At 51.2% G+C, this 24,701-nt stretch overlaps 2 protein-coding genes across 13 annotated transcripts in view; one reads left to right on the top strand and one right to left on the bottom strand.

Annotated features, from left to right (window-relative positions):
• The window catches only part of MINK1 (misshapen like kinase 1), an 86,240-nt gene extending 76,030 nt beyond the window's left edge, over positions 1–10,210 (top strand). Inside the window, exons 13-34 of one of the 12 annotated variants that reach the window (XM_049774278.1) lie at positions 1,291–1,419; positions 1,871–1,957; positions 2,158–2,406; positions 2,610–2,783; positions 3,056–3,322; positions 4,142–4,227; positions 4,380–4,490; positions 4,633–4,745; positions 4,857–4,945; positions 5,175–5,198; positions 5,316–5,476; positions 5,947–6,049; positions 6,135–6,272; positions 6,436–6,544; positions 6,819–6,986; positions 7,091–7,234; positions 7,652–7,786; positions 7,972–8,072; positions 8,150–8,299; positions 8,381–8,540; positions 8,639–8,778; positions 9,365–10,210. In XM_049774278.1, the coding sequence (XP_049630235.1) occupies positions 1,291–1,419; positions 1,871–1,957; positions 2,158–2,406; positions 2,610–2,783; positions 3,056–3,322; positions 4,142–4,227; positions 4,380–4,490; positions 4,633–4,745; positions 4,857–4,945; positions 5,175–5,198; positions 5,316–5,476; positions 5,947–6,049; positions 6,135–6,272; positions 6,436–6,544; positions 6,819–6,986; positions 7,091–7,234; positions 7,652–7,786; positions 7,972–8,072; positions 8,150–8,299; positions 8,381–8,540; positions 8,639–8,778; positions 9,365–9,448 (2,922 nt within the window). In that variant the 3' untranslated portion in view covers positions 9,449–10,210. Of the gene's footprint in view, positions 1–1,290; positions 1,420–1,870; positions 1,958–2,157; positions 2,407–2,609; positions 2,784–3,055; positions 3,323–4,141; positions 4,228–4,379; positions 4,491–4,632; positions 4,746–4,856; positions 4,946–5,174; positions 5,477–5,943; positions 6,050–6,134; positions 6,273–6,435; positions 6,545–6,818; positions 6,987–7,090; positions 7,235–7,651; positions 7,787–7,971; positions 8,073–8,149; positions 8,300–8,380; positions 8,541–8,638; positions 8,779–9,364 lie in introns of all 12 variants that reach the window. The other 11 variants (XM_049774277.1, XM_049774280.1, XM_049774281.1 and 8 more) reach the window with 11 other exon arrangements.
• A 1,954-nt stretch (positions 10,211–12,164) lies between these two features.
• On the bottom strand, positions 12,165–17,182 carry CHRNE (cholinergic receptor nicotinic epsilon subunit). Its single transcript, XM_049785985.1, is given in 17 exon segments — positions 12,165–12,316; positions 12,318–12,335; positions 12,459–12,536; positions 12,539–12,567; positions 12,735–12,774; positions 12,777–12,885; positions 12,887–12,921; positions 13,152–13,266; positions 13,986–14,100; positions 14,176–14,376; positions 14,715–14,815; positions 15,517–15,672; positions 15,801–15,910; positions 16,042–16,086; positions 16,354–16,496; positions 17,016–17,085; positions 17,177–17,182. Coding segments are annotated over 17 exon segments (1,503 nt in total). The 3' UTR covers positions 12,165–12,184.
• Positions 17,183–24,701: the final 7,519 nt, after the last annotated feature.

Raw genomic sequence — 24,701 nt, 5'->3', positions numbered from 1 at the left:
ATTTCTGAGCACAAAGCCAGGAGTAACCTCTGAGTGCCACCGGGCGTGCCCCCTCCCCCAAAAGGATAGTGTTAAAAGTTGAACTAATTGAGTTTTAATTCCTTTTTTCCCCCCTACTGGGTTTGAAACTCAGGGTCCCAAACACATAAGGCTGTGTTTTACTGCTAGGCAACATTCCCAGTCTTCGGTTGGAATAATTAGAGGAGGGTTAAAATAACTGCATGATTTTCTAGTTCAGAGAGCTTAGATTTAACAAAATTTAAAGAATAGGAGATAAATAGGCTTGGGAGTGTATTAGAGTAGTATTTAATACACTTAGTATTTAGTATATTTGCTTAGTACAAATTTGTGTTTTTCAATGACAAGGATCAAACTCATGGCCTCACACATGCTAAAATGTTCTACATTTGGGGTCAGAGTGATAGCACGGTGGTAGGGCATCTGCCTTGTATTCAACCAACCCAGGACGGACCCAGATTCGGTCCCTGGCATTTCATAGGGTTCCCTCAAGCCTGCCAGGAGCAATTTCTGAACGAAGAGCCAGGAGTAACCCCTGAGTGCATCTGGGTTTGGCCCCAAAACAAAAATAAAGTATCTACATCTGATCAATATTCCCAGCCCTATTTAATTTTCAGGCTTACATACCAGAAAATTCCTGGGACCACGTCCTGCTGGGATCACATGTGCCCAGTCATACCCCTTTCAGCTATCTCCTAGGCCCCTACAGATCTTCTTCTCATTAAACAAGCTTTTATGCCAACTCTGTTCAGAAAGATTGTGAAAGTACAATGTAACCTGCCTTGCTATTATTTGTCAGGAAGGAGCAAGTCCTGTCCCTCCTGGTGTCCTGCTATACTATGCAGGGGTACCATGTGCCCTCTTGTGTCTAAAGGTTGTCATTACCTCCTGCTCTGTTGGGCAGAAGTTGATTGAAAAGGCAAAAAATATGTGCATTTGTTGTTTTCCTGAGGTTGGGGAGAGGGGTTGTTTTTGTTTTTTTGCTTACTTGGTTGAGAGTGGATAGGAACTGGCTTACTTAAGCCTAAGCCCAGAGCAGCATTGAGCCTCTCAGTCCTTTTTGTCCTCAGTCAATAACTACCTTAGTCAAGCTTATGGGTTCTTGAGTAGGTTTGCAGAAACAAGCTAATGCTTTTCTCTATCACCATCCTCTGAAGTGAGGAGACTTGCCTGCACTGTCCTTTGTGAGAGGTGCCTGAAATGGGCTGCTCCCCTCCAGGGCTCTGGTGGCCAAGTGGTGCAGTCTCTGAAACAACAGCTCTTCATCTACAGCAACAGCGGCGGGAGCGGGAGCAGAGAAAGCTCCAGGAAAAGGAGCAGCAGCGACGGCTGGAGGACATGCAGGCCCTAAGGCGCGAGGAGGAGAGAAGGCAGGCTGAACGGGAGCAGGTACGAGAGCAGGTAAGGCCCCCAGTGTGCACTGTAACACCCCTCCATTCCTAGACTCCACTCCTTTTCCTGCTGCCTGCCACCCTGCTCCCTGGTACCCTCCTCCCTTCTCTCCCCTACCCTTAGATTCCTTCTATCTTTTCCAGCTTCACTCTTTCTGTTTTCTCCCACCCTTTAACCCCCAACCCTGGTTCCCTACCTTCCTCCTGTCTCTGTGCCTTCATTCCCATCTCTTTCCATCCTGACTACTGACCCCTGACCCTGCCCTCATGGGTCTATAACTCTGACTTCCTCCTTGTTCCCTGTGCCTTCTGGCTCAACCCTGTGCTCTTTACTACTCTTACTTGCTCTTCTCCTCATCCTCATCCCTTCTCCAACTTCTCCAACTCCTTTGCCGCTGCTGCTGCCCTTCTCTGCCTCTTCCTTCTTCCCTTCCCTTTGCACCCCCACCCCCGCCCCCCAGGACTATATTCGTCACAGGCTAGAGGAAGAGCAGCGACAGCTCGAGATCCTTCAGCAACAGCTGCTCCAGGAACAGGCCCTCCTGCTGGTAACGGGGTGCCCCAGCTTCTCTGGGAAGATGGTACTGAGAGTTTCTCTGCTAGGTGGGGATGGGAATACTTTAAGGGAAGGGGCCACCCAAGCACCAAGGGAAGACATCTTTAGGCAGTTGGAAACAGAAAGGGCGTTCCCACTCTCACTTTCTGGGCCACATTTCGCTGAGCCTTCTCTCCCTACCATTGGGTCCAGGAATACAAGCGGAAGCAGCTGGAGGAGCAGAGACAGTCAGAGCGTCTCCAGAGGCAGCTACAGCAGGAGCATGCCTACCTCAAGTCCTTACAGCAGCAGCAGCAACAGCAGCAGCAGCAGCAGCAACAACAGCAACAGCAACTTCAGAAACAGCAACAGCAGCAGCAAATCCTGCCTGGGGACAGGAAACCCCTGTACCATTATGGTCGGGGTATAAATCCTGCTGACAAGCCAGCCTGGGCCCGAGAGGTACAGCCTCCTCTGCCAAAAGCCCCATCCTCAGGTTGCACTGCCTAAGGCCTCATGACTACAAGAAGCAGTCGTTTGGCACTAGCAGAAATGTGCTGAGAAGGGCAGGGGTTGTCTGGCATAGGCTGAGTCTGGAGTAGTTTGAGCAGGAAGATACCTAATGCTAAGAATGGAAAAGCAAAATCTGTCCTTTTGCATCACAGGTAGAAGAGAGAACGAGGATGAATAAGCAGCAGAACTCGCCCTTGGCTAAGACCAAGCCAAGCAGCACAGGACCTGAGTCCCTCATCCCCCAGGCCTCCCTTGAACCCTCAGGCCCCCTTTCCCAAACTCCTCCTATGCAACGGCCAGTTGAGCCCCAGGAGGGACCACATAAGGTGAGTCTCTCCACATTCCTGTCCCAGACACAGGAAGCCACACTATTGTACACACAAACCCTTAGCCAGGGATCTCAGACCTCAGAATTTATGGGCAGAGATGTCTCTGCTCACTGCTGTGCCTATGTTTCCCTCTCTTAGCTGTCCTTGGGCTTCAGGTACCCTTGATGGATAATAGGAAGCCAGAGTCTTGACTTCCCCCTTTCTGCCAGCCCTCACGTCAGGATGTGCCCCAAAACAGACAGCCCACCTTCCCTGGTCTCTCCCTGCAGAGCCTGGTGGCACACCGGGTCCCACTGAAGCCATATGCAGCACCTGTACCCCGATCCCAGTCCCTGCAGGACCAGCCTACCCGAAACCTGGCTGCCTTCCCAGCCTCCCACGACCCTGACCCTGTTCCCACACCTGCTGCCAAGCCCAGCACCCGAGGAGCTGTCATCCGCCAGAATTCGGACCCCACCTCTGAAGGGCCTCCTGGGCCTGGCTCCAACTCTCCAACCCCAGCCTGGGTCCGGCCAGATAATGAGGCCCCACCCAAGGTAAAGATAGCCCTGGGGTCCAGAAAAAAGCTAAGATGCTGTAGGAGAGAAATGTAGGATTGAATGAGGGGGAGTAGGCGAAGTGGCGATGGGTTGGGAAGGGGTGGGAGAAGAATGGGGAAGTGGATGGACATCATGGGTCCAGCCTAAATTAACCCTCTGGATTCTCCTGGCGAATATGGGAAGGGAAGAATAAACAGGTGGTTGAGGAGCCCTAGGGACAGATCTTTCTGAATTAGAATTCACTTCCAGAGGTCACATCGATAGCAACAGCAGTAGGGCATTTGCCTTGCATGCAGACAACACAGGATGGACCCCAGTTCGATTCCCGGCATCCCATATGGTCCCTCAAGCCTGCCAGGAGCAATTTCTGAGCACAGAGCCAGGAGTAACCTCTGAGCGCCACCGGGTGTGACCACCCCCCAAAAAAGAGAAAGATTTCTCTTCCATTACTAAATTACTTATGTAATTTATTTCTAAAAAAAAACTGGGAGAAGGGCTAGAGCAGTAGTACAATGAGTAAGGCATTTGCCTTGCATGTGGCCAACCCGGGTTCAATCCCTAGCATCCCATATGGTCCCCCAACACTGCCAGGAGTAATTGCTGAGTGCAAAATCAGGAGTAACCCCCCCAAGCATGGGCCAAAAACTAAAAAGAAAAAGAAACCTGGAAGAACCCTGAGTGGTGTGAGGTATTGTGTGAGAGAAAGAGAGAGATTGAAAGAGACTGAGATTAGGATTTCCCCCATCCTCCAAACTGCTGCCTGGCTCTATGCTCTTGCAGGCAGCCTGCTAGTTCCTCTTTTTGTTCCCTCATTAGGTGCCTCAGAGGACCTCATCTATTGCCACTGCCCTTAACACCAGCGGGGCTGGAGTGTCCCGGCCAGCTCAAGCTGTTCGAGCCAGGTAATCCTGAGTTGAATCAGACAGCAGCATACACAGTGAGCCAGGGGGGCACCGGGGAATCTGCCAGGTACCCACTTAGGGGTGGGCAAGCCCCAGTAGTCACTTCAGCCCCCTCCCTGCCCCCGCCCCGGCACCCTGTGCTCCCTCCACAGACCTCGCAGCAACTCCGCCTGGCAAATCTATCTACAAAGGCGGGCAGAGCGGGGCACCCCCAAGCCTCCAGGGGCCCCCGCTCAGCCCCCTGGCCCGCCCAACGCCTGTAGGTAATGGAGCTGTCCCTGCACTCACTTCCACCCTCACTTCTGCTACCTGCTTTCCCTGGTGATGGCTCCCTCTGCTGTTTAGCTCAACACTTTTGGGGAGATGAGCACCCCATCTCCCTCACCTGTTCCTGCCTCTCCACAGTAATCCCGACCTCAGGAGGAGCGATCCTGGCTGGGAGCGCTCGGATAGTGTCCTCCCAGCCTCTCATGGCCACCTCCCTCAGGCTGGCTCACTAGAGCGGAACCGTGTGGGAGGTATGTGATCAAGCCTGTCCTTAGGCCCCAAGGTACAACAAGAGGTATGGTCTTGAAAACACCCCTATATGAGATTCAGTAAATTTCCTTCTCTTATCCTGCCATTTCCAGCTTCCTCCAAACTGGACAGCTCCCCAGTACTCTCCCCTGGAAACAAAGCCAAACCTGATGATCACCGCTCCCGGCCAGGCAGGCCTGCAGTAAGTTAGTGGCAGCTGTGGCCCTGCTTTTTCTGCATGAAAAAATTGGGAGATGGAACTGAAGCTTCCAGTGGGTGTGGGATTAAGAGCTGGGACTGGGAAGGGTCTTCACTGATCTGTGTGAAGGGAAGGGCTGTGGGACACTGGTGGGTACTTCTCAGTTACTAACCTTCCATAACTCTCTCCTGCCTACCTCTGGCTGCCTTTCTTCCCCTGTGGCCCCTCCCAGAGCTATAAGCGAGCGATTGGTGAGGTTAGTGCCAATGAGCATCTTGTGGGAACCTCTCTGTACCCGACCCTTCTTCAGCATCCTTTGTGCCACCCCACTCTCCTCGCCCGTCCTTCCTTCATGCAAGCTCTTTTTCTGCAGGATTTCGTGTTGCTTAAAGAACGCACCCTAGACGAGGCTCCCAGGCCTCCAAAAAAAGCCATGGACTATTCCTCCTCCAGTGAGGAGGTGGAGAGCAGCGAAGACGATGAGGAAAGCAATGGGGAACCATCAGAGGGGAGCAGAGATACCCCTGGGACCCGGTATGGGGGTGCCAGAGAGACACTTGGGTAAAGAGTGGGGTTGAGGCTTTGGAGAAAGCTAGAGTGGGACCCTGGGCATCACTGCTTATTAGGTGATCCTCCCCTTTTCTAGAGAGTGGATGAGGGTGCTGGTGCTCTTCTCTCCTACCCTGCTTTTTTTTTTTTTTTTTTTTTTTTTGGATAAAGGGTGGGGTTGGGGCTTTGGGGAAAGCTAGAGTGGAACCCTGGGCTTCATTGCTTATCAGTCGATGATCCTTTCCTTGCTTATCTGGGTTGGCTGTATGCAAGGCAAGCGCCTTACCTGCTGTCCATCTTCTTCCACTCTGGTGTTACTTCTTTCACTGCCTCTGGCCAGCCTTTCTCGTGTGCCAACACAGGCTTCTCTGTACTTTGTGCACGTATCAAAGGCCCTGGTACCCCCCACTCAGCTAGTCCTATTGCACTCATGACCTTCCTCTCTCCCACAGCAGTGATGGAGACACAGACAGCATCAGCACCATGGTGGTACATGATGTGGAGGAGATGGCCGGGACCCAGACTCCCTACGGGGGTGGCACCATGGTAGTCCAGCGTGTGAGTGGGTGTTCACAATATTCTCAAATCCTGCCCTATACCTATCTTTCCCCAGCATTGGCCCCTTTCCCTCTCTTCCTTTTAGACCCCTGAAGAGGAGCGAAACCTGCTGCATACTGACAGCAATGGCTACACAAACCTTCCCGATGTGGTGCAGCCCAGTCACTCACCCACTGAGAGTAGTAAAGGGCAGAGTCCCCCCTTGAAGGATGGAGGTAGTGATGTAAGTGGATATGGTCAGATCCCCATTGTGGGCAAAGATCCAGGGAGCCTGGAGTTGGGGGAATTGAGATGGGCAGACCCAGTTCCTGAGAAATAACTAGCTAGGGGAGGGCTTCAACTGGGGTCCCAAGTGTTCCTCTCATATTCTGCCTCTACTCCCACAGTACCAGTCTCGTGGACTAGTAAAGGCCCCTGCCAAGAGCTCTTTCACAATGTTTGTGGACCTAGGGATCTACCAGCCGGGAGGCAGTGGTGACACCATTCCAATCACAGGTGAGGATTCAAGGCATAACTTGACAGTTGTGAGCATTCTATGGGCCCTAGCACCTGCCTTTCTGAGACCCTTTGACCCAAAAAGAAAAGTGCTCAGAGTGAGCCAGGTACCTGAGTAATGGAAACAAGACTCAAGGCCTTTTGGTAGCATTTCAATTCTTCTGTGCTTCCCCTTCATGCGGTCTTTCACTTCCCTCTGGATGTCAGGAGAGTGGTGAAAAACAGTTGATGGGGAGTCTGTAGCATAACCCTTTCTTCCTCCTCCTCCTGGCAGCTCTTGTAAGTGGAGAAGGTAGTAGGCTTGATCAGCTACAATATGATGTAAGGAAAGGCTCTGTGGTCAATGTGAACCCCACCAACACCCGGGCCCACAGTGAAACCCCCGAGATTCGGAAGTACAAGAAGCGCTTCAACTCAGAGATCCTTTGTGCAGCCCTTTGGGGTAAGCCTGGTCCGGGAAGGAAAGGAGGGTATGTGGTGCTCCTGACTCTGAGTCAGGAAAGGGCCTGGATTTGCCTTTCATCTATCCAAGGGGTCTTTTTCCAGGGGTAAATCTGTTGGTGGGCACAGAAAATGGCTTAATGTTGCTGGATCGGAGTGGACAGGGCAAGGTGTATGGACTCATTGGGCGGCGACGCTTCCAGCAAATGGATGTACTGGAAGGACTCAACCTGCTCATCACCATCTCAGGTGTGTGGTATAGAGTGGGGGTAGGTGAAGGAGATGCAGCTCTTCGGGTTTTTTCACTACCTTTAGCCTGAGAGGAAGATAGCCTTGGTCCAGGAACCAGGTGGGGCCACACTTATTCATACCTTGTGATAGGAAGATAAAAATGATGGTGACGGGGCCAGAGAGATAACATGGAGGTAAGGCGTTTGCCTTTCAAGCAAAAGGTCATAGGTTCGAATCCCGGCATCCCATATGGTCCTGCCAGGAGAGATTTCTGAGCCTAAAGCCAGGAGTAACCCCTGAGCACCGCCGGGTGTGACCCAAAAAACCAAAAACAAAAAAAAAACAAAAACAAAAAATGATGGTGAGCAAGTAGAACCTGGACCCACAGTGAGGAAGTGTATGTCTGTATCTTTATGTGTTGTCTTCATACCTCAGGGAAACGGAATAAACTGCGGGTATATTACCTGTCCTGGCTACGGAACAAGATTCTGCACAATGATCCAGAAGTGGAGAAGAAGCAGGGATGGACCACTGTGGGGGATATGGAAGGCTGCGGGCACTACCGTGTTGGTGAGGAAGTCACAATAGAATGGCCAGGGCACATTTGTTAGAGAAACAAGGGGATCTGGGATTAAAGCTAAGACAGTCTTAAATGCAGGGACTTGGGACCAGGGTAGGAATATAGGGACAGCCTTGTGGGAGAAGACCAGCAGCCCAGTAAGAAGTCCTTACACCCTTCTCTTCTTTCTTTTTAGTAAAATATGAACGTATTAAGTTCCTTGTCATTGCCCTTAAGAACTCTGTGGAGGTGTATGCCTGGGCCCCCAAGCCCTACCACAAATTTATGGCCTTCAAGGTAATTGCAACCTCGGTGCTCAGCACTCTCCCAAGATGACTTTTGGCCTGTGTCCACTGAGCTTCTCTCTTCCACAGTCCTTTGCGGACCTTCCTCACCGCCCTCTACTAGTCGACCTGACAGTAGAAGAGGGACAGCGGCTCAAGGTCATCTATGGCTCCAGTGCTGGCTTTCATGCTGTGGATGTTGACTCGGGGAACAGCTATGATATCTACATCCCTGTGCATGTAAGCTTGGTGGGGCTATGGCCAGAATGGGACACCCACTTGGGCCCCAGACACTACGACCCCGGCTTACCTTTTCCCCAGATCCAAAGCCAGATCACACCCCATGCCATCATCTTCCTCCCCAACACTGATGGCATGGAGATGCTGCTGTGCTATGAGGATGAGGGTGTCTACGTTAACACATATGGGCGAATCATTAAGGATGTGGTGCTGCAGTGGGGAGAGATGCCCACCTCTGTGGGTGAGTGAGATGTCCTACCTTCAGACTGCCACCCGGAAACCGGCCCAGGGCAGGGTGACCAGCAGCTACTCACTACCCCTCCATTTCCTTTCTTCTAGCCTACATCTGCTCCAACCAGATAATGGGTTGGGGGGAAAAAGCCATTGAGATCCGCTCTGTGGAGACGGGCCACCTGGATGGGGTCTTCATGCACAAACGAGCCCAGAGACTCAAGTTCCTGTGTGAGCGGAACGACAAGGTGGGAGACTGGGCCACAGTTTGGCCCCCACACTAGCTGGCCCTCAAGACTTGAAACCCTCAGCTGGACCGGGAGGTGGTTATGGAATCTTTTTGAAAAGGGGATTCCTGGGGAACAAAGCATAGAGTGGCAAGGCAAGTCTGCCCTTTCCTCGCCTTCAGTGAGGAATCACCTTCAGTTCTGAAAGAGCTCTCTAGAGTCTAGACTAATTCTAAAGGACCAGTATCCTCCTTCCTTGAGCATTCTACTTTTTTTAATGTTTATTTACTTATTTTTGGTTTTGGGGTCACACCTGACTGCACTCAGGGATTACTCCGGGCTTTGTGCTCAGAAATCGCCCCTGGCAGCCTCAGGGGACCATAAGGGGTACTTGGGATAGAACCCAGGTCTGCCCAGATCAGCAGGGTGCAAGGCAAACACCCTACTGCTATGCTATTGCTCCAGCCCCAGAGCATTCCACTTTCTGAGGGGATTGGGGGATGCTCTGAGAAGCTAAATTCTAGTTTCTTTCTCCCTTCCTCCCCATCAGTTGAGATCTTCCCTGAACCCCATCCTTAGTTGACTTGTTCTTCTGCCCCCCACACAGGTGTTTTTTGCCTCAGTCCGCTCTGGAGGCAGCAGCCAAGTTTACTTCATGACTCTGAACCGTAACTGCATCATGAACTGGTGACGGGCCTGGGCTGAGGCTGTCCCCATGGACTCAGCTCTCCCCTGAAGCCAGACTTCCCCAAGCTGCCCTTATTTCCCCTCCTCGGGCTTTTGCTTTTACTGGTTTGACTCACTGGAGCCTGCTGGGAACGTGACCTCTGACCCCTGATGCTTTCGTGATCACATGACCATCCTCTTCCCCGTTATGTTCTCTCCCCCAAACTGTGCCTGTCCCAACTTCTGGGGAGAGGCACAGGTTCCCTTCACCAGGAATTGTGTGGGCCTAGCCCCGCCCCCCCTTTTCTCCATTTAAGAGGAGAGCATTTGGGGCTTGGGCCTCATACCCCACTGCTGCTGACTGGGCAGAGCCCTGTGCCCCTTTATTTGCACGTCAGGGGAGCCGGCTCCCCCCTTGAATGTACCAGACCCTGGGGGGGTCACGGGGCCCAAGGTTTTAGGGGGGTCACCAGCCACTCCAGGGGCAGGGACCATTTCCTCATTTTCTGAAAGCACTTTAATGATTCCCCTCCCCCAAGCACCAGGGAATGGAGGGGGGACCCCGCCAGCCAAAACATTTCCCCTTTCCAACCCCTATCTCTTCTAGTCTCTGCCCCACCCTGGTGGAGAGAGGGAGTAGGAAGCTCTCAAACTCCTTATCCCCTTGCTTGCATCTGTATATAGTGTGAGCAGCAAGTTACCCTGTCCCTCCCTGACCCCACCCTCCTCAATGTAGTGGCCTTGGATATCTCTTTGTTAATAAAGACAATTCAACCAGCTTCCACCACTTCATGCTCCATTTTATTGTCTTATCTTAAACTTCCGCTGCTAACCAGGATGAGCCAGCAGAGCTCAGCTAGGGTGAGTTTTGATGATGAATTTGCAAGGCTTAGAGATGAAGGAGTCCTGCCTGGATCACAAGGAGCTGGATCACATGCTTTGCATGTGGGAATCTCTAAAAGTACCCGACTAGGAATGCTTCTGAGACACACACACCCCAGTTCCCCTCACTTTCTTCATTCCCTATCCCCCTAAAGCAGGAGATAGCACAGCGGCGTTTGCCTTGCAAGCAGCTGATCCAGGACCAAAGGTGGTTGGTTCGAATCCCAGTGTCCCATATGGTCCCCCTGCCAGGAGCTATTTCTGAGCAGACAGCCAGGAGTAACCCCTGAGCACCGCTGGGTGTGACCCAAAAATCAAAAAAAAAACAAACAAAAAAAAAAAAACAAACATTCGCATACCCCGAGCAGTTCCGTTTGGGGTATGCAAATATTTAATGCGATTTTTTTCTTACTAATGCGATCTTTTTTTTTTCTTTTTTTTTTTGGATTTTGGGCCACACCCAGCGTTGCTCAGGGGTTACTCCTGGCTGTCTGCTCAGAAATAGCTCCTGGCAGGCACGGGGGACCATATGGGACACCGGGATTCGAACCAACCACTTTAGGTCCTGGATCGGCTGCTTGCAAGGCAAACGCCGCTGTGCTATCTCTCCGGGCCCACTAATGCGATTTTTTTTTTTGGTTTTTGGGCCACACCCGGTGACGCTCAGGGGTTACCCCTGGCTACGTGCTCAGAAGTCGCTCCTGGCTTGGGGGACCATATGGGATGCCGGGGGATCAAACCGCGGTCCGTCCAAGGCTAGCGCAGGTAAGGCAAGCACCTTACCTCTAGCGCCACTGCCCGGCCCCACTAATGCGATTTTTTATTGCGAATATTCAGTAAGCGAAATCCCTTATGCGGCCATGCCTCACCCTAACTTTGCCTCCTGCGGCCCCCAGGTAAATTGAGTTTGAGACCCCTGCCCTAAAAGAAACCAAGAGGAAATGACTGCACATTCCACTTGGCACAGCTAGGCCAGAATAGGGGTGCAAATGGGTCTCCTGATTGGCTATAAATGTTTAGAGGAGGCCGGAATGATAAGTACAGTGAGTAAGGCAGTTGCCTTGCATCCATCTGTTCTGGATTTAATCCCTGGCACCCCATATCATCTCCTGAGCATTGCCAGTAGTAATTCCCAAGTGCAGAGCCAAGTCAGCCCTGAACACCATTAGGTGTGGCCCAGACAAACAAAAGCTCAGTTAAGAGGTTCTCTGGGGTTGGGGGCCTGTGGGAAAACTGGGAGGTCATTGAGATCAAATCAGAGGTGGTTCTTAGCTCTTAAGGACTGTTACTCTGGGGGCTGGAGCACGCAGCTGACCCATGTTCGATTCCTGGTACCCAACATGTATGACACCTACCCCAGCTCGCTAGAAGTGATCTCTGAGTGCAAAATCGAGAGTAAGCCAAGTGCACTGCTGGGTGTGGCACACAAACACACACCCCCAAGAGGATTGGCACTCAAATTTTCAGAACCATCTGCCCTTTCCCTGCGTGGTGATCAGACCTCTCTATACATTTCATATATATAAACGCTAAGGAAAAGGACTAATCCAGATATATACTGGATTGAGAAATACAAGTTGAGGTGCTGGCCTTGCCTGTGGCTAATCCTGGATTGAATTCTGGCAACACACAGCTGACCTGCGAGAGCACAGGGCCAGGACTGGCTCAAAAAACTTTTTTTTTTACACATTCACTGTAGGCTGTGGGAAAGGAGCATGAAGGCGGCAGTGGCAACGACTTTTCTTCAAAATCTATTTCCATCGCCTGGCAAAGCCTTTGATGCGTGAGGCGCTGGGTTGGAGGCCGGATCCCCCCAAAGCCGCCTACGTGAAGAATCGTCCAACGGAGAGCGGGGTGGGGGGCGCCTCGCAGCCGGGGCTCACATGCAGGGCGGGTAGGGCAGCTCGGGCACTCGGTTGAAGTAGGCGCCGAGGAAGATGAGGCTGGAGCCCACGCCGAAGAGCACCAGGGCGGCCCAGAAGCACAGGTTGTCGAGGGCCTTGCCCATGCGCGACCCAGTCGGACACCTCCTAGGCGGGGCGGGCGGGAGGGAGGGCCGTCAGGAGCCCGGAGCCCCGGTGGCCTGGGCGGGCTCGGCTCGGCTCGGCTCGTGCGTCCGCGGCCCCGGCCCCCGGCCCCCGGCCCCATCCCACCTCCTCGGCGGCCTCCCGTTCCGCGTGCTCTCAGGCGATGAAGTTCAAGGCGTCCACGCAGCTGCGGATCTCGGGCGGCGGCCGGCGCCCAGGCTCTGGCACAGGGCAGCTGGTGAAGAGGGGGCGGCGGCCCCGCGCTGCGCGGTCAGCCGACGGCCGGCCTCTAGCCAGCCCGGGGGCCGGCGCGGGGTTGCCGGGTGCGTCCCCGCCGCGGGAGCCGCCAGGCCGCCCCGCCCCGCCCCTGCGCGGGCGCTCACCGCCGCCGCCGCCGCCGGCCGCGTGGCCGGTGCCGCTGGCCCTCGAACACGAGCTTCGCTGGCGCGGCTTCTTGAGGATCAGCTCCTCGGCCCGCAGCAGGAGGCCGACGGACGAGGCGCGCCGGGGGGCCGAGGCGGGCTGGGGGGCAGCCGGGGGCGCGGCCGAGCCAGAGGCGGGGCAGGAGCGGGCAGGAGGTCAGCAGCACCTGGGAGGGGCCGGGCGGACGGTTTGCTCGGCCACGCCCCTTTGCCACGCCCCCTGCTCACGCGGCGCAGGCGCGGGGGGACCCAGGAGCGCCGGGACTAGGGCGGGGCCGGGCGGGTGAGCTCAGGCCACGCCCCGTTTCCGCCCCACCCGTTCCGTGGCGCAGGCGCGGCGGGTGCCAGGAGACCCTGAGCGGGGCGGGTACGCTTAGGCCCCGCCCCCTCGGCTTACGTGGCGCAGGCGCGGGCTGGCGGCGTGCGTGCTGGGCGTCCTTAGAGACACGTTGAGCACGATGACGCAGTTCATGACGATGAGCGTGGCGACCACCATGACGAAGATGAGGAACCTGAGGAGCCGGGCGGCTGCGTCACGTCCTCCCGTCCCGCTCTCGTCCTCGGACCTCCTAGAGCCCCCACCCGCGGAAGGCGGAGGCCTCCTCGCCTCCTTCCTCTCAGCCCCTTCGGCCCTCGCCCGCCCCGCCTTCCCTTCCCTTCCCTCCCCTCCCCTCCCTCGGCCGCCGTGCAGGGGCGGGATGCCGGCTCCCCGGACACGCTCCCGTGGGTCTGCCGCTTGCACAGCTGCGCGGGAGGAGGCCTCCCGGGGCCTGAGGTGTGGGGGCCGGCGAGCAGGGGCTCTGGCCGGCGGGGGCGCGTGGCCGTGCCTGTGCCTGCGCCTGTGCGGACGGGCCTCCGGGGTCCGCCTCGCTCCTGCGGCAGGGCCGCTGCCAGCTGGGCCTCGGCACCCCCGAGGACCCGGTGAGTGAGTGAGTGAGTGAGTGAGTGCAGGGTCGGGACGTCGAGGGGGCTAGCGGTGGCGCAACGGCCCTCCCCGGGCGGACACGCGGCTGGCCTGGCCCACACCCACGGACGCGGGACGCCCGGCACGGCGGCAGTGGCAGTGGAGAGGACGGGTGCCAGAGAATTCCCCGCCTTCTGCACCCACTCTGCCTCCGAATAAAGCCCAGGAGGGCACAGAAGCAACTCACCAGGGTAGCTGGGTGGGCATGGGGTCGGGTCACCGGGCACACCCCTCTCCCTGGATCCTGCCCCCCCCCCCCCACCTTACCTGCCCAGCAGCGGCACACTCAGAGAGGTCTCTGGGATTTTCTGGGCAATTAGGAACAAGAAGACTGTCTGGGCGAGTAGGACATTGATGGAGACGGTGCATTTCTGGCCTCCGGCTGGGGAGAACACCCGTGAGAGCAGGCCCAGGACCCCAGGAGCAAGCCAGATTCAGGGTTGGGAAACTTCCTCACCCTGTGCAGGCAGAAAGTAGGCAAGCAGCACCAGGCCAGAGATGAGCACACAGGGGACAATGATATTAATGATGTAGAAGAGCGGCTTCCGACGAATGATGAGCGTGTAGATGACCTCGATGCTTCCTTGGCCATCAGCCGTGCCACTGTCTGTGTGGTGGATCACCCCTGGACAGTAGTCGATGGCCCATTCGCCGTTTTCTGGAGAGCGTAAAGTACAGTCAGCCCACTCTGAGATGGGACACCCTGTTCCGTTATCAGGCCTCACCTCTGTGCAGTTGCACAAAGATGATGCAGCCGGGGGTATAGGGAGGGGGCTATCCTGGACTGCTTGGGCCAAGCACTGTCAGCATGAGGCCAATTCAACCAGAAAGGCGCATTCCCAGGGAGGGTACAGGACAATTGCAAGAAAGGAAGCAGGACCATCTAACAAGAATAGTTCCAGGTAAGGGAACTTATTAAAGCAAGCTTGTAATAAGCTAAATCCCAGCAGCACATTTAACACCCCATACAGAAGCAGCAGGGAGGGAGGGACTCACCAGTATAGGCCTCAGTGTCTATATAGAGTTGGTTAATGACCTGGCCATCATCATCCGAGGCAAAGATGAACTCCACCTCTTCAGCACTGTATGTCTGTGAGCTGCAGAGCCAAAACCCGGGACCCCACCCAACAGCTATACCCCAGAACAGTAAGACTCAGGTTAGCCATAGGCCAAGACTTAGAAACCTGGATCTTAGGTTGGTTTTTTGGGGGGAGGGGTTGGTTTTTGGGCCACACAGGGCAGCACTCGGATTACTCCTGGCTCAGTGCTCAGAAATCGCTCCTCGCAGACATGAGGGACCATATGGGATGCCAGGACTCGAACCACCATTGGTCCTGGGACAGCCGCTTGCAAGGCAAAGGCCCTACCACTGTGCTATCTCTCCAGCCCCTCTTTAAAAAAAAGAAAGAAAGAAATAAAGCTTTGTTGGTTGACTGTATTGGGCCACTCCCAGCAGTGCTCAGGAGTTATTTCTGGTTCTGCACTCAGGAAACCAGACAGGCTGGAGGACCATATGGGTGCCAGAAATCTAACCGTGTTCCCTCTGGGTCAGCTGCATGCAAAGCAAATGTTCCACCGCAATCTCTCATGCCCCATCCTAGGTTATTCTGATTCATCCCATTTCTCAAACCCTACGGCAATCCCTTTCCCACCCTCATTCTCTCCAGCCCTGGTGGCCCCGCCCCTTTCCAAAGGCTGATTCCACCTTCCTGGACCCTAGCTGAGCTGCTGGGTCCGATTTCCCCACATCAGTGCATCAGTTCCCACCCCATCACTGTAGCCCTGAGTAATTTCCCACCGAAATACTAGCGAGCAGTTCTGCCAGTCGAAGGGGAAATAGGTGACCTCCACGGCGCAGGTGCTGCGGTAGATGGCTGGGGGCAACCAGCTTACATAGCCGCCTTCATAGATGAGAACGTTGCAATCGTAGGCCACATCGAACTGGCCGTCAATACTGTAGACTCAGAAAACCCAGCTTTTGTACTTTGCTTGGCAGTCTCCATGCTTACCAACCCCTTCCCCAGCAGCCCCACCCTGATCTTAGTTAGTTTCCCTCCTATCTGGAGCCCCCCTGGGGCTTACTTATTTTCCAGCACAATCTCTGGTAGCCACACGAGATTTGCAGGGACCCGCATGATCTCTATACCCTCAAAATCGTTCTTGCTGTAGTTGAGTCGGTAATCATACCAGTCCTGAAGGTTGGAATACAAGGTTTGGGGATGTAGCCCTGCAACTCCCAACCTGGTGACCTGACAAGCGGTTTGGGGGCAAACGATGGGTTTGACCTAAGGAGGACCCACACTATACTACAAAATTGACTTACAATTCCAATCCAGACGCTCGTGGTCAGGGTCTCCTCTTTCTCATTCTGCACATAGATTTAAGATCAAGAAATGGGATTTGATGGGGCCGGAGTGCTAGCACAGCGTTTGCTTTGCACGCTGCCAACCCAGGATGGACCCTGGTTTGATCCCCAGCATCCCACATGGTCCCCCAAGCCTGCCAGGAGTAACCTGAGCGCTGCCAGGTGTGGCTTAAAACAAAAAGAAATGGGATTTGAGTGCCAGCTCTAGGAACATGGTAATTGAGGCCAGGAAGCAATTTTAGGCTTGGGAGAAAGCAGGGGTATTCTTACCAGTGAAATGAGGTTGGTCAGGGTAACCTTGAGTGTGATAGTGACAGTTTCCTCAGGCCTCTTCACAGGCCTGTGTGAATTGTCATAGTTGTCCAAGAGATGATGATACAGACGCAACTCCTCTCTATTGCCTTCACCTATGCCTAGGATGGAGTCAAACAGAGGAAATCAGAAATCACTGGAGATGAAGAGGCTGGGGTATCTCTGAGGCTGAATTCTTCTCAAACCAATCTTTCCATTGGAGTCCCCAGTCTGGGAAATTCCTTGGTTTTTGTCTCCATTGCTTCCCCTTTTAGATTAGTATCTCAGTGTCTGATGCCCCTTTCCCCAGGTCTTTCTCTCGTCAGTTCCATACCCAAGAGGGCCAAGAAAGGCAAGACACAGAACAAAAGTCCTGCCATCCTGCTGTCTTCTCTTGGGGCTACTCTGAGCTTTGACAGGCTTGGAAGAGGGCAGGCAGGGTGTGTGAACTGGGAGGGGGTGAGTTCCGGACTGGGTTAGGGGACTGTCACCTAATCTCTTCCCATATTGCAGCCAAAGAAATCTTGGCTGTTTCCAAAGGCAGCTGTACCCATTTGTGTTTCCTGTCCCCACCCTGACCCAATATCCTTTGCCTACTCCTCAACAATATTCTTTGCCTGCATTCCAGCCAGCTCCCCAACCACAGACCTGATCCTTATAACTGGAGTTGGCCTGGAACAGGTAAGCAGGGTAGGACTTGGAACCCCAAGCCTGGAAGCGGGGTCTGGGGTCCTTTGAGTAAGCAGCTCTATGCAGGGAATATCCTTTGGCTCCCACATTCCCTAGTCAGGACTCATATTACCGCCATCTATAGCCTCTAGGTCACACTAATATCTTTCTGCCAGCTGATTTTGGCAAAAGTTATCTCCATAAAGGCCCGGAACTGAAACAGGAGGTCACAGTGTTACTGGCTTGCAGTGACAGATTTCACATGGCACAGAAAACATGTCTTACTGCAGGTCCCTGTCTGCCCACACTTTCTTTCCCACTTCTGCCCACTGCCAAGCTCTGGGTGGTCACCTGCCTCAAACACCAGTTTTTCCTTGCTGACACCTTGTCACAGACATTAGGTAATACTACCCCCTCCACATTTCACTCCATGGATTCTCACCTTTTTCTAAAATCCTCTTCTTGGTCACCTGGTCAGTCTCCTGGTGTGCTATTTTAAATTCAAATTCCTAGGCTCAGGCACCAAAGAACTGATTATGGGGCTGGAGCAATAACCCCTAAAAGGTGTTTGCCTTGCATGCAGCCAACCTGGTTTTGATCCCTGGCATCCCATATGGTCCCCCGAGCCTGCGAGGAGTGATTTCTTAGTGCAGAGCCAGAAGTAACCCCTGAGCACTGGTGTGGCCCAAAAAAAAAAAAAAAAAAAACAAATGAACTGTGATTTAGGAGAATGGTGCCAAAATCTTCTGCTGTCATGTTTTCTATTTATTCTCCAAACCACCAGTTAAATCCTCAAATTAGGTGACAATCCCCTAACCCAGTCCGGAACTCACCCCCTCCCAGTTCACACACCCTGCCTGCCCTCTTCCAAGCCTGTCAAAGCTCAGAATAGCCCCAAGAGCAGACAGCAGGATGGCAGGACTTTTGTTCTGTGTCTTGCCTCTCTTGGCCCTCCTGGGTATGGAATGGACGAGAGAAAGACCTGGGGGAAGCAGATGTTAGACACTGAGATACTAATCTAGAAGTCCTCAAATCACCAATACATTCTCTCTCTCTCTCTCTCTCTCTCTCTCTCTCTCTCTCTCTCTCTCTCTCTCTCTCTCTCTCTCTCTCACACACACACACACACACACACACACACACACGCACGCACCACACACTCACATGAGATACAGTAATAGTGCAACCAAATCTCATTTAGACTAATACGCATTTAGAAACAGTTTTGGGGAAGGATAGAACCCTCATCCCTTGATCCTCAAACTCATTATTTCAGCTTAGTATATTGGTCCAAGGCATCTATAGATGCCCCAACTGGAATAGTATCTTGTTTTGTTTTGTTTTGTTTTTTTGGTTTTTGGGTCACACCTGGCAGTGCTCAGGAGTTACTCCTGGCACTATGCTCAGAAATCTCTCCTGACAGGCTCAGGGGACCGTATGGGATGCTGGGACTCAAACCACTGTCCTTCTGAATGCAAGGCAAATGCTCTACTTCCCTCTCCAACCCGTATCTCTTGCGTTTAACCCAATTAATTTAATGTTACAGACATCCCTGATCCATTGAAGAAGCCTCTTCAACAAGTGGTATTGGAGCAACTGGTCAGCCACTTGCAAAAAAGCAAACTCAGATCTCCATCTAACACCATGCACAAAGGTCAAATCCAAATGGATTAAAGACCTGGATATCAGACCCAAAACCATAGGTATATTGAACAACACATAGGTAAAACACTCCATGACATTGAGACGAAAGACATCTTCAAAGCAGAAACAGCACCTCCATACAAGTGGAAACAGGATAAACAGATGGGACTATATTAAGCTACGAAGCTTCTGCACCTCAAAGGAAATACTGCCTAGGATACAAAAGCCACCCAGAGGTTGGAAAAAACTTCACCCAATACCCATCAGATAAGGGGCTAATATTTAAGATATACAAGTTACTGACAGAACTTAGCAAGAAAAAACCATCTAACCCCATCAAAAAATGGGGAGAAGAAATGAACAGATAATTTCTCAAAGAAGAATTATGAATGGCCAATAGGCACATGAAAAAATGCTCCACGTCACTATCAGGTAGATGCAAATCAAAACAACAATGTACAATCTCACACAGAGATTGGGGCGCATCACAAAGAATGAGAACAAGTGCTGGTGGGGATGTGAGGAGAAAGGAACTCTCATTCACTGCTGATGGGAATGCCGTCTAGTCCAGTCCTTATGAAAAACAACATGGAGATTCCTCCAAAAACTGGAAATTGAGTTCCCATACGATCCAGCTATACCACTCCTAGGGATATACCCTAGTATAGTATATGAAAAAGTTTCCATAAGATTATTCTTGGAATTGTTGTATATAAAAGTATTTCCTTAGGATTGTTCTGTGACTATTGCCCCACCTAGCCCTTCCAGGTGGGGGCGCTGTGGAGTTGGCAATAAATAGCTTGATGGAGAGGGGAGAGGGGTCCTTTTGCGAAAGCTGCAGGCTGCAAGAGGATTCTCTCGCTCTCTTTGCCCAATCTTTTACACCCTATCCTTCTTGTCTGTGTGGATTATTATTTGCTGCGGATAAATATTACCAAGGTCCCCCCCCCCCCCGAAAGGGGACAAGGGGATGGGAAGTAATTTCTCATTCTGGGGACTGTTCTTGGATTCACAAATACCCAACAAAGGATTTAACAGGCCAGATAATTTACACCCTAGGAACACAAAAATGAAATACAAAAATACCTTCCTCACCCCTATATTCATTGCAGCTCTATTTACAATAGCCAGATTCTGGAAACAACCAAGATGCCCTTTAACAGATGAATGGCTAAAGAAATGTGGTACATATACACAATGGAATAATATGCAGCCGTCAGGAAAGATAAAGTCATGAAATTTTTCTATACATGGATGGAATGGAAACTTTTATGCTGAGTGAAGTAAGTCCGAGGGAGAGAGACACACACAGAATAACCTCACTTATCTATGGGTTTTAAGAAAAAATTTACAGACATCACAGTACATGGGATCAGTGTATGCTTAAAAGTCAGCTATGAATAACTGTAAATTGCTGGTGTCTCGGCAGGTAGGGCATTTGCCTTGCATGTGATCGACCCGGGTTCAACCCCAGCATCCCATATGGTCCCCTGAGGCTGCCAGGAGTAACTTCTAAGTGCAAAGCCAGGAGTTATTCCTGAGTGCCAGGTATGACCCCCCAAACCAACCCCCCCCCAAAAAAAAAGAAAACATTAATCTTAGAGCTCAGACAACAGCAGCAATCCTCCTGGAACTGACCCAAATCTGGATCATGTTCATTCAAACTCACTGACTTTATTGGCCCTTTTTTGTTTTGTTATTGGGCCACAGTGCTATTGCTCCGCCCCTTTATTGACCTTTTTTCTTCATTTCCTACCGATGTTCCCTTCTTACCCCCTGTTCCTCCTCTAGTTCCTTTTCCTCTTCCTTTATTCTCCCTCCTCTCTTGGTGCTGGGGAGTGAGATCAATGCCTCATAAATGTAAAGTGTGTGCTTTACCACATAACTATTACTCATCTTCCTAATTAGCCATGTTTAAATACTTGATAGATACCATTCTACCTGTTGACAGTCAAAATTAATTCCATAAAATCCCCATTTATGAGTCCCAAGAAATAGTAGGCAGGTAGGATACTTGCCTTTCATGTAGCCAGCCCAAGTTTGATTCCTGGTGTCTCAGATGGTTCCCTGAGCTGGCCAGGAGTGGTTCCTGAATCGAGCTAGAAATAACCTCAATACCACCAGTTGTGACCCCAAAACAAACAAATATCCCTACTTAAAGCCAGAGCAGTAGACAGCAGGTAGAGCATTTGATTTACACACAGCTGACCTGGATTTAATTTTCAGCATCCAATATAGTTCCCCTGAAACTGGTGTAATTCCTGAGGCAGGAATGACCCGAGTATCGGCTGGTGTGGCCCAACCAATCCCAAATAAAGTAAAAATCTCACTTTTGGGGCATCTTAAGTACTCGGAGGGGCTAGGAGCCACTCCTAGAAATGCTTGACCCTCAGAGGCTATCCCAGTGGTGCTTGGGGGGCACCAGAATCTCATCTAGTAGTGTTTGGTGGGCATGCAGTGTGACAAAGATCAAACTTGGATCCAGCCTTTTGAGCTATCTTCTGACCTCAAAATCTCACTTTTTTTTTTGGTTTGTTTGCTTTTTTGGCCACACCCGGTGACACTCCTGGCTATGCACTCAAAAATCACTCCTGCGGGGGCTGGAGAGATAGCATGGAGGTAGGGCGTTTGCCTTGCATACAGAAGGATGGTGGTTTGAATCCCAGCATCCCATATGGTTCCCCGAACCTGCCAGGAGCTATTCCTGAGCCTAGAGCCAGGAATAATCCCTGAGTACTGCCGGGTGTGACCCAAAAAAACAAAATCACTCCTGGTTTAGGGGACTATATGGGACGCCGGGAGATTGAACCGCAGTCTGTCTAGGTTTAGGCTAACGCACACAAGGCAGAGGCCTTACCACTCGTGCCATCGCTCCGGCTCCATTTTTTTTTTAATTTTCCAAAATCTCACTTCTGATTTTTCTCAAAGGTCCCACATATTTATGAATGAGCCAAATGCAAAATAATATGAACAAATTTATTTTAATAAAATATGTCCAAATAGAAGCTCTAGAGATAGTGTACTGTAGAGGTTAATATCTTGACTTGCATGCAGCCAATTGTTCAATCCTAAGCATTGCATATGGCCACACAAACACCAAGAGAGGTCACTCTTGAGCACAAAGCCAGAAGGCTCTTAAGCACTGCCACACAAAGCCATGCATATTATTGTTTATAATGACATTTAATAATAAAATATATGTTCAATTATCCAGATGTTCTTAGCATACTGTGATAAAATGTGTGAGTTTATGTGCAATTCCTTACAATCCCAGCTGGGTTGGTGTACAATGTCTAAAGATTTTATCTAAGTTTGTTACTATTTGTTACCAGTTTTTATTTTTCGAGTGTGTGTGTGAGAGGGAGCGGTTCAGGGATCACTCGTACTGGGTCTCAGGGAGTGCCAGCTTCTAAACTCAGGTCAGCTGCATGCAAGACAAGTAGTTTACCTGTTGTACTAATAGCTCCCATGCCCTGCCTTTTATTTCTTAGCAGAAATCAGGAAGTGTCAAATACAAAGCTATAGTGACAAGCCAGAAAGGAAAAGTCCTATTTTCTGATTTTAATTTTTGTTTTTGTCAGGTTCTTTTGTTTACACGGAAAATGGCTACAATTAAATTGCCTTAAGATCCCCTCCCCCCAAGTCCATGATAAGGAACTCCAGACCAACACAAACCCAAACCCTAATAAAGTGTACTTTTCCACTCCTAGCTGAAGGCAGAGAAAGAGTTAGCCCAGAAATAAAACCAAAGTCGATGCCCTCCCGGAATAATCAACTAGGGGTTGAGTGAGCTTGGAATATTCTATCTGATAAGGCTCCCTTACCAACCAAAGTTTGAATCAGAGTAACCCTTGACAGCCAGAGTCTGAATCAGAGTATCCCTTGACAGGGTTGGAATCAGAGTATCCGTAGACAGCCAAAGTTGAGCCAGAATAATCAGTGATTAATCTATACAATGAAATGATTGTACTGTTATTGCTTGTGATTTCTATATAAACTGCTTGAAGATTTGACTCGAGGTCCTTGCCAAGAGTCCCTAGTTGGATGAGGCTCAGGCTTCGGTTAACTGAATAAACTCCCTTTTGCACCTTGCATTATCAGAGGTGATCTTTGACTCTCAGTGCTCACGTGGATGTCAACTCGAACCCTAGCATCCCAAATTCCCTCTCCTCCAACCCCACATCTTTCTAAAGAAGTAGGATTAAATAAAACTATCTTGCTTTGGTAGCAGAGAGAGTACAGAGTACAGCAGGTAGAGTGCTTGCCTTGCATGAGACCAACACAGGTCCAATCTCCATCACCAAATATGGTCCCCAACCATGCTAGGTATGATCCCTGAGTACAGAACTAGGAGTAAACCCTAGCACCACAGGATGTGGCCCAAAAACCAACCAACTAACCAACCAACCATCTTGCTTCACTAAAATAAATAAATAAAAACTTCAGGGTTGGGAGATAGCTCAAAGGCTGAGTGCATCTTTTGCATACTGGGAGCCAAATCCTGGTGCAGCATAGTCCCCCTCCCCCTTAGTCCACCCAATACCACTAAGCTACAAAATTGTGAGTTATTGAGTACTACTGGGTGTGGGCCCCAATGAAACAAGTATTTTTGTTTGGTTTTGGTTTTGGGTCATACCCGGCAGCGCTCAGAGGTTCCTCCTGGCTCTACATTCAGAAATCGCTCCTGGCAGGCTCGGGGGACCATATGGGATGCCGGGATTCGAACCACCATCCTGCATGCAAGGCAAACACTCTACCTCCATGCTGTCTCTCCGGCCCTGAAACAAGTATTTTTGGTCTTCACAGCCAGACAAGAATTACCAATGGAGGCAGTAAGTTTGGGCCAAAATTTTATTAGGAACAGGATTTTACATAACATGAAAACATCTCCACAAAAATGCTTCTTGGTTACAAAAAGAAAAACAGAATCCCCCCACTTTCTCAGCTAAGAAGAAAGAGTTGCGCCCAGGTTCTCAGGAATACAGGCCCCCTATTGTCCAGAGGCCCATGATGAGGGTGTATATGATCCCACCCATAACTATCTGTGAGAAAATGCTTTACTTTTCAGTCACCATGCCTTCTACTTTAAAGGTAATAAAAGTCCCACTTCTTGGAAGTGGAATTTCTGGTGGCCAAGGGAACTTTGCCCAGCATGAAACCTCAGTTACACTTCCCTTACTTTGCAGCTTGGTGTGGTTGGTTGAACATGATGATTTGGCCTATATGGACATTGTGCCCTGGGGCTTTCCAAAGGCACATGTTTGGATCCTAAGATTGGGAACTGCTAAGGGCAAATATGAATATTTTCTACCAATGGTTGTTTTAGGGTCCCTTAGGATGGCTCCACAAACAACAGGCTGCAGACACTGCCATATGGCATATGGGCTGCTTCTTACAGCCATTACATACTGAGCTTCAGGGAGGAAAATAAAAAACTCAGTTGGGGGGCCGGGCGGTGGCGCTAAAGGTAAGGTGCCTGCCTTGCCTGTGCTAGCCTTGGACGGACCGAGGTTCGATCCCCCGGTGTCCCATATGGTCCCCCAAGCCAGGAGCAACTTCTGAGCACATAGTCAGGAGTAACCCCTGAGCGTCACCGGGTGTGGCCCAAAAACCAAAAAAAAAAAAAACTCAGTTGGCCTAACTGGCTGCATAGGAAGAAAGATTTTTTTTTTTTTTTTGGTGTTTGGGCCACACCTAGTGGCACTCAGGAGTTACTCCTGATTCTGTGCTCAGAAATTGTTCCGGGCAGGCTCGGGGACTACAGAGGATGTCAGGAATCGAACCCAGGTCAGTCCCGAGCTGTCTGTATACAAGGCAAATGCCCTAACACTGTGCTATCTTTCCAGCCTGGAAAAAAGAATTTTGACCTTGAAGAAACACATAAATTCATCTTAGTCAAATTATCAAAGCTAACAGCACCCGTATATGTCCTATTGGTATATTTATTTTATTATTGGGGTGAGAATTGAAGCACACTTGGCTGTGTATAAAGGAATGATCCTGGTTTGGTGCTC

The sequence above is a fragment of the Suncus etruscus genome, chromosome 1 (genome assembly GCF_024139225.1).
Source record: "Suncus etruscus isolate mSunEtr1 chromosome 1, mSunEtr1.pri.cur, whole genome shotgun sequence".
NCBI classification, from domain to species: Eukaryota; Metazoa; Chordata; class Mammalia; order Eulipotyphla; family Soricidae; genus Suncus; species Suncus etruscus.
This window is presented reverse-complemented; position numbering and strand designations above follow the sequence as displayed.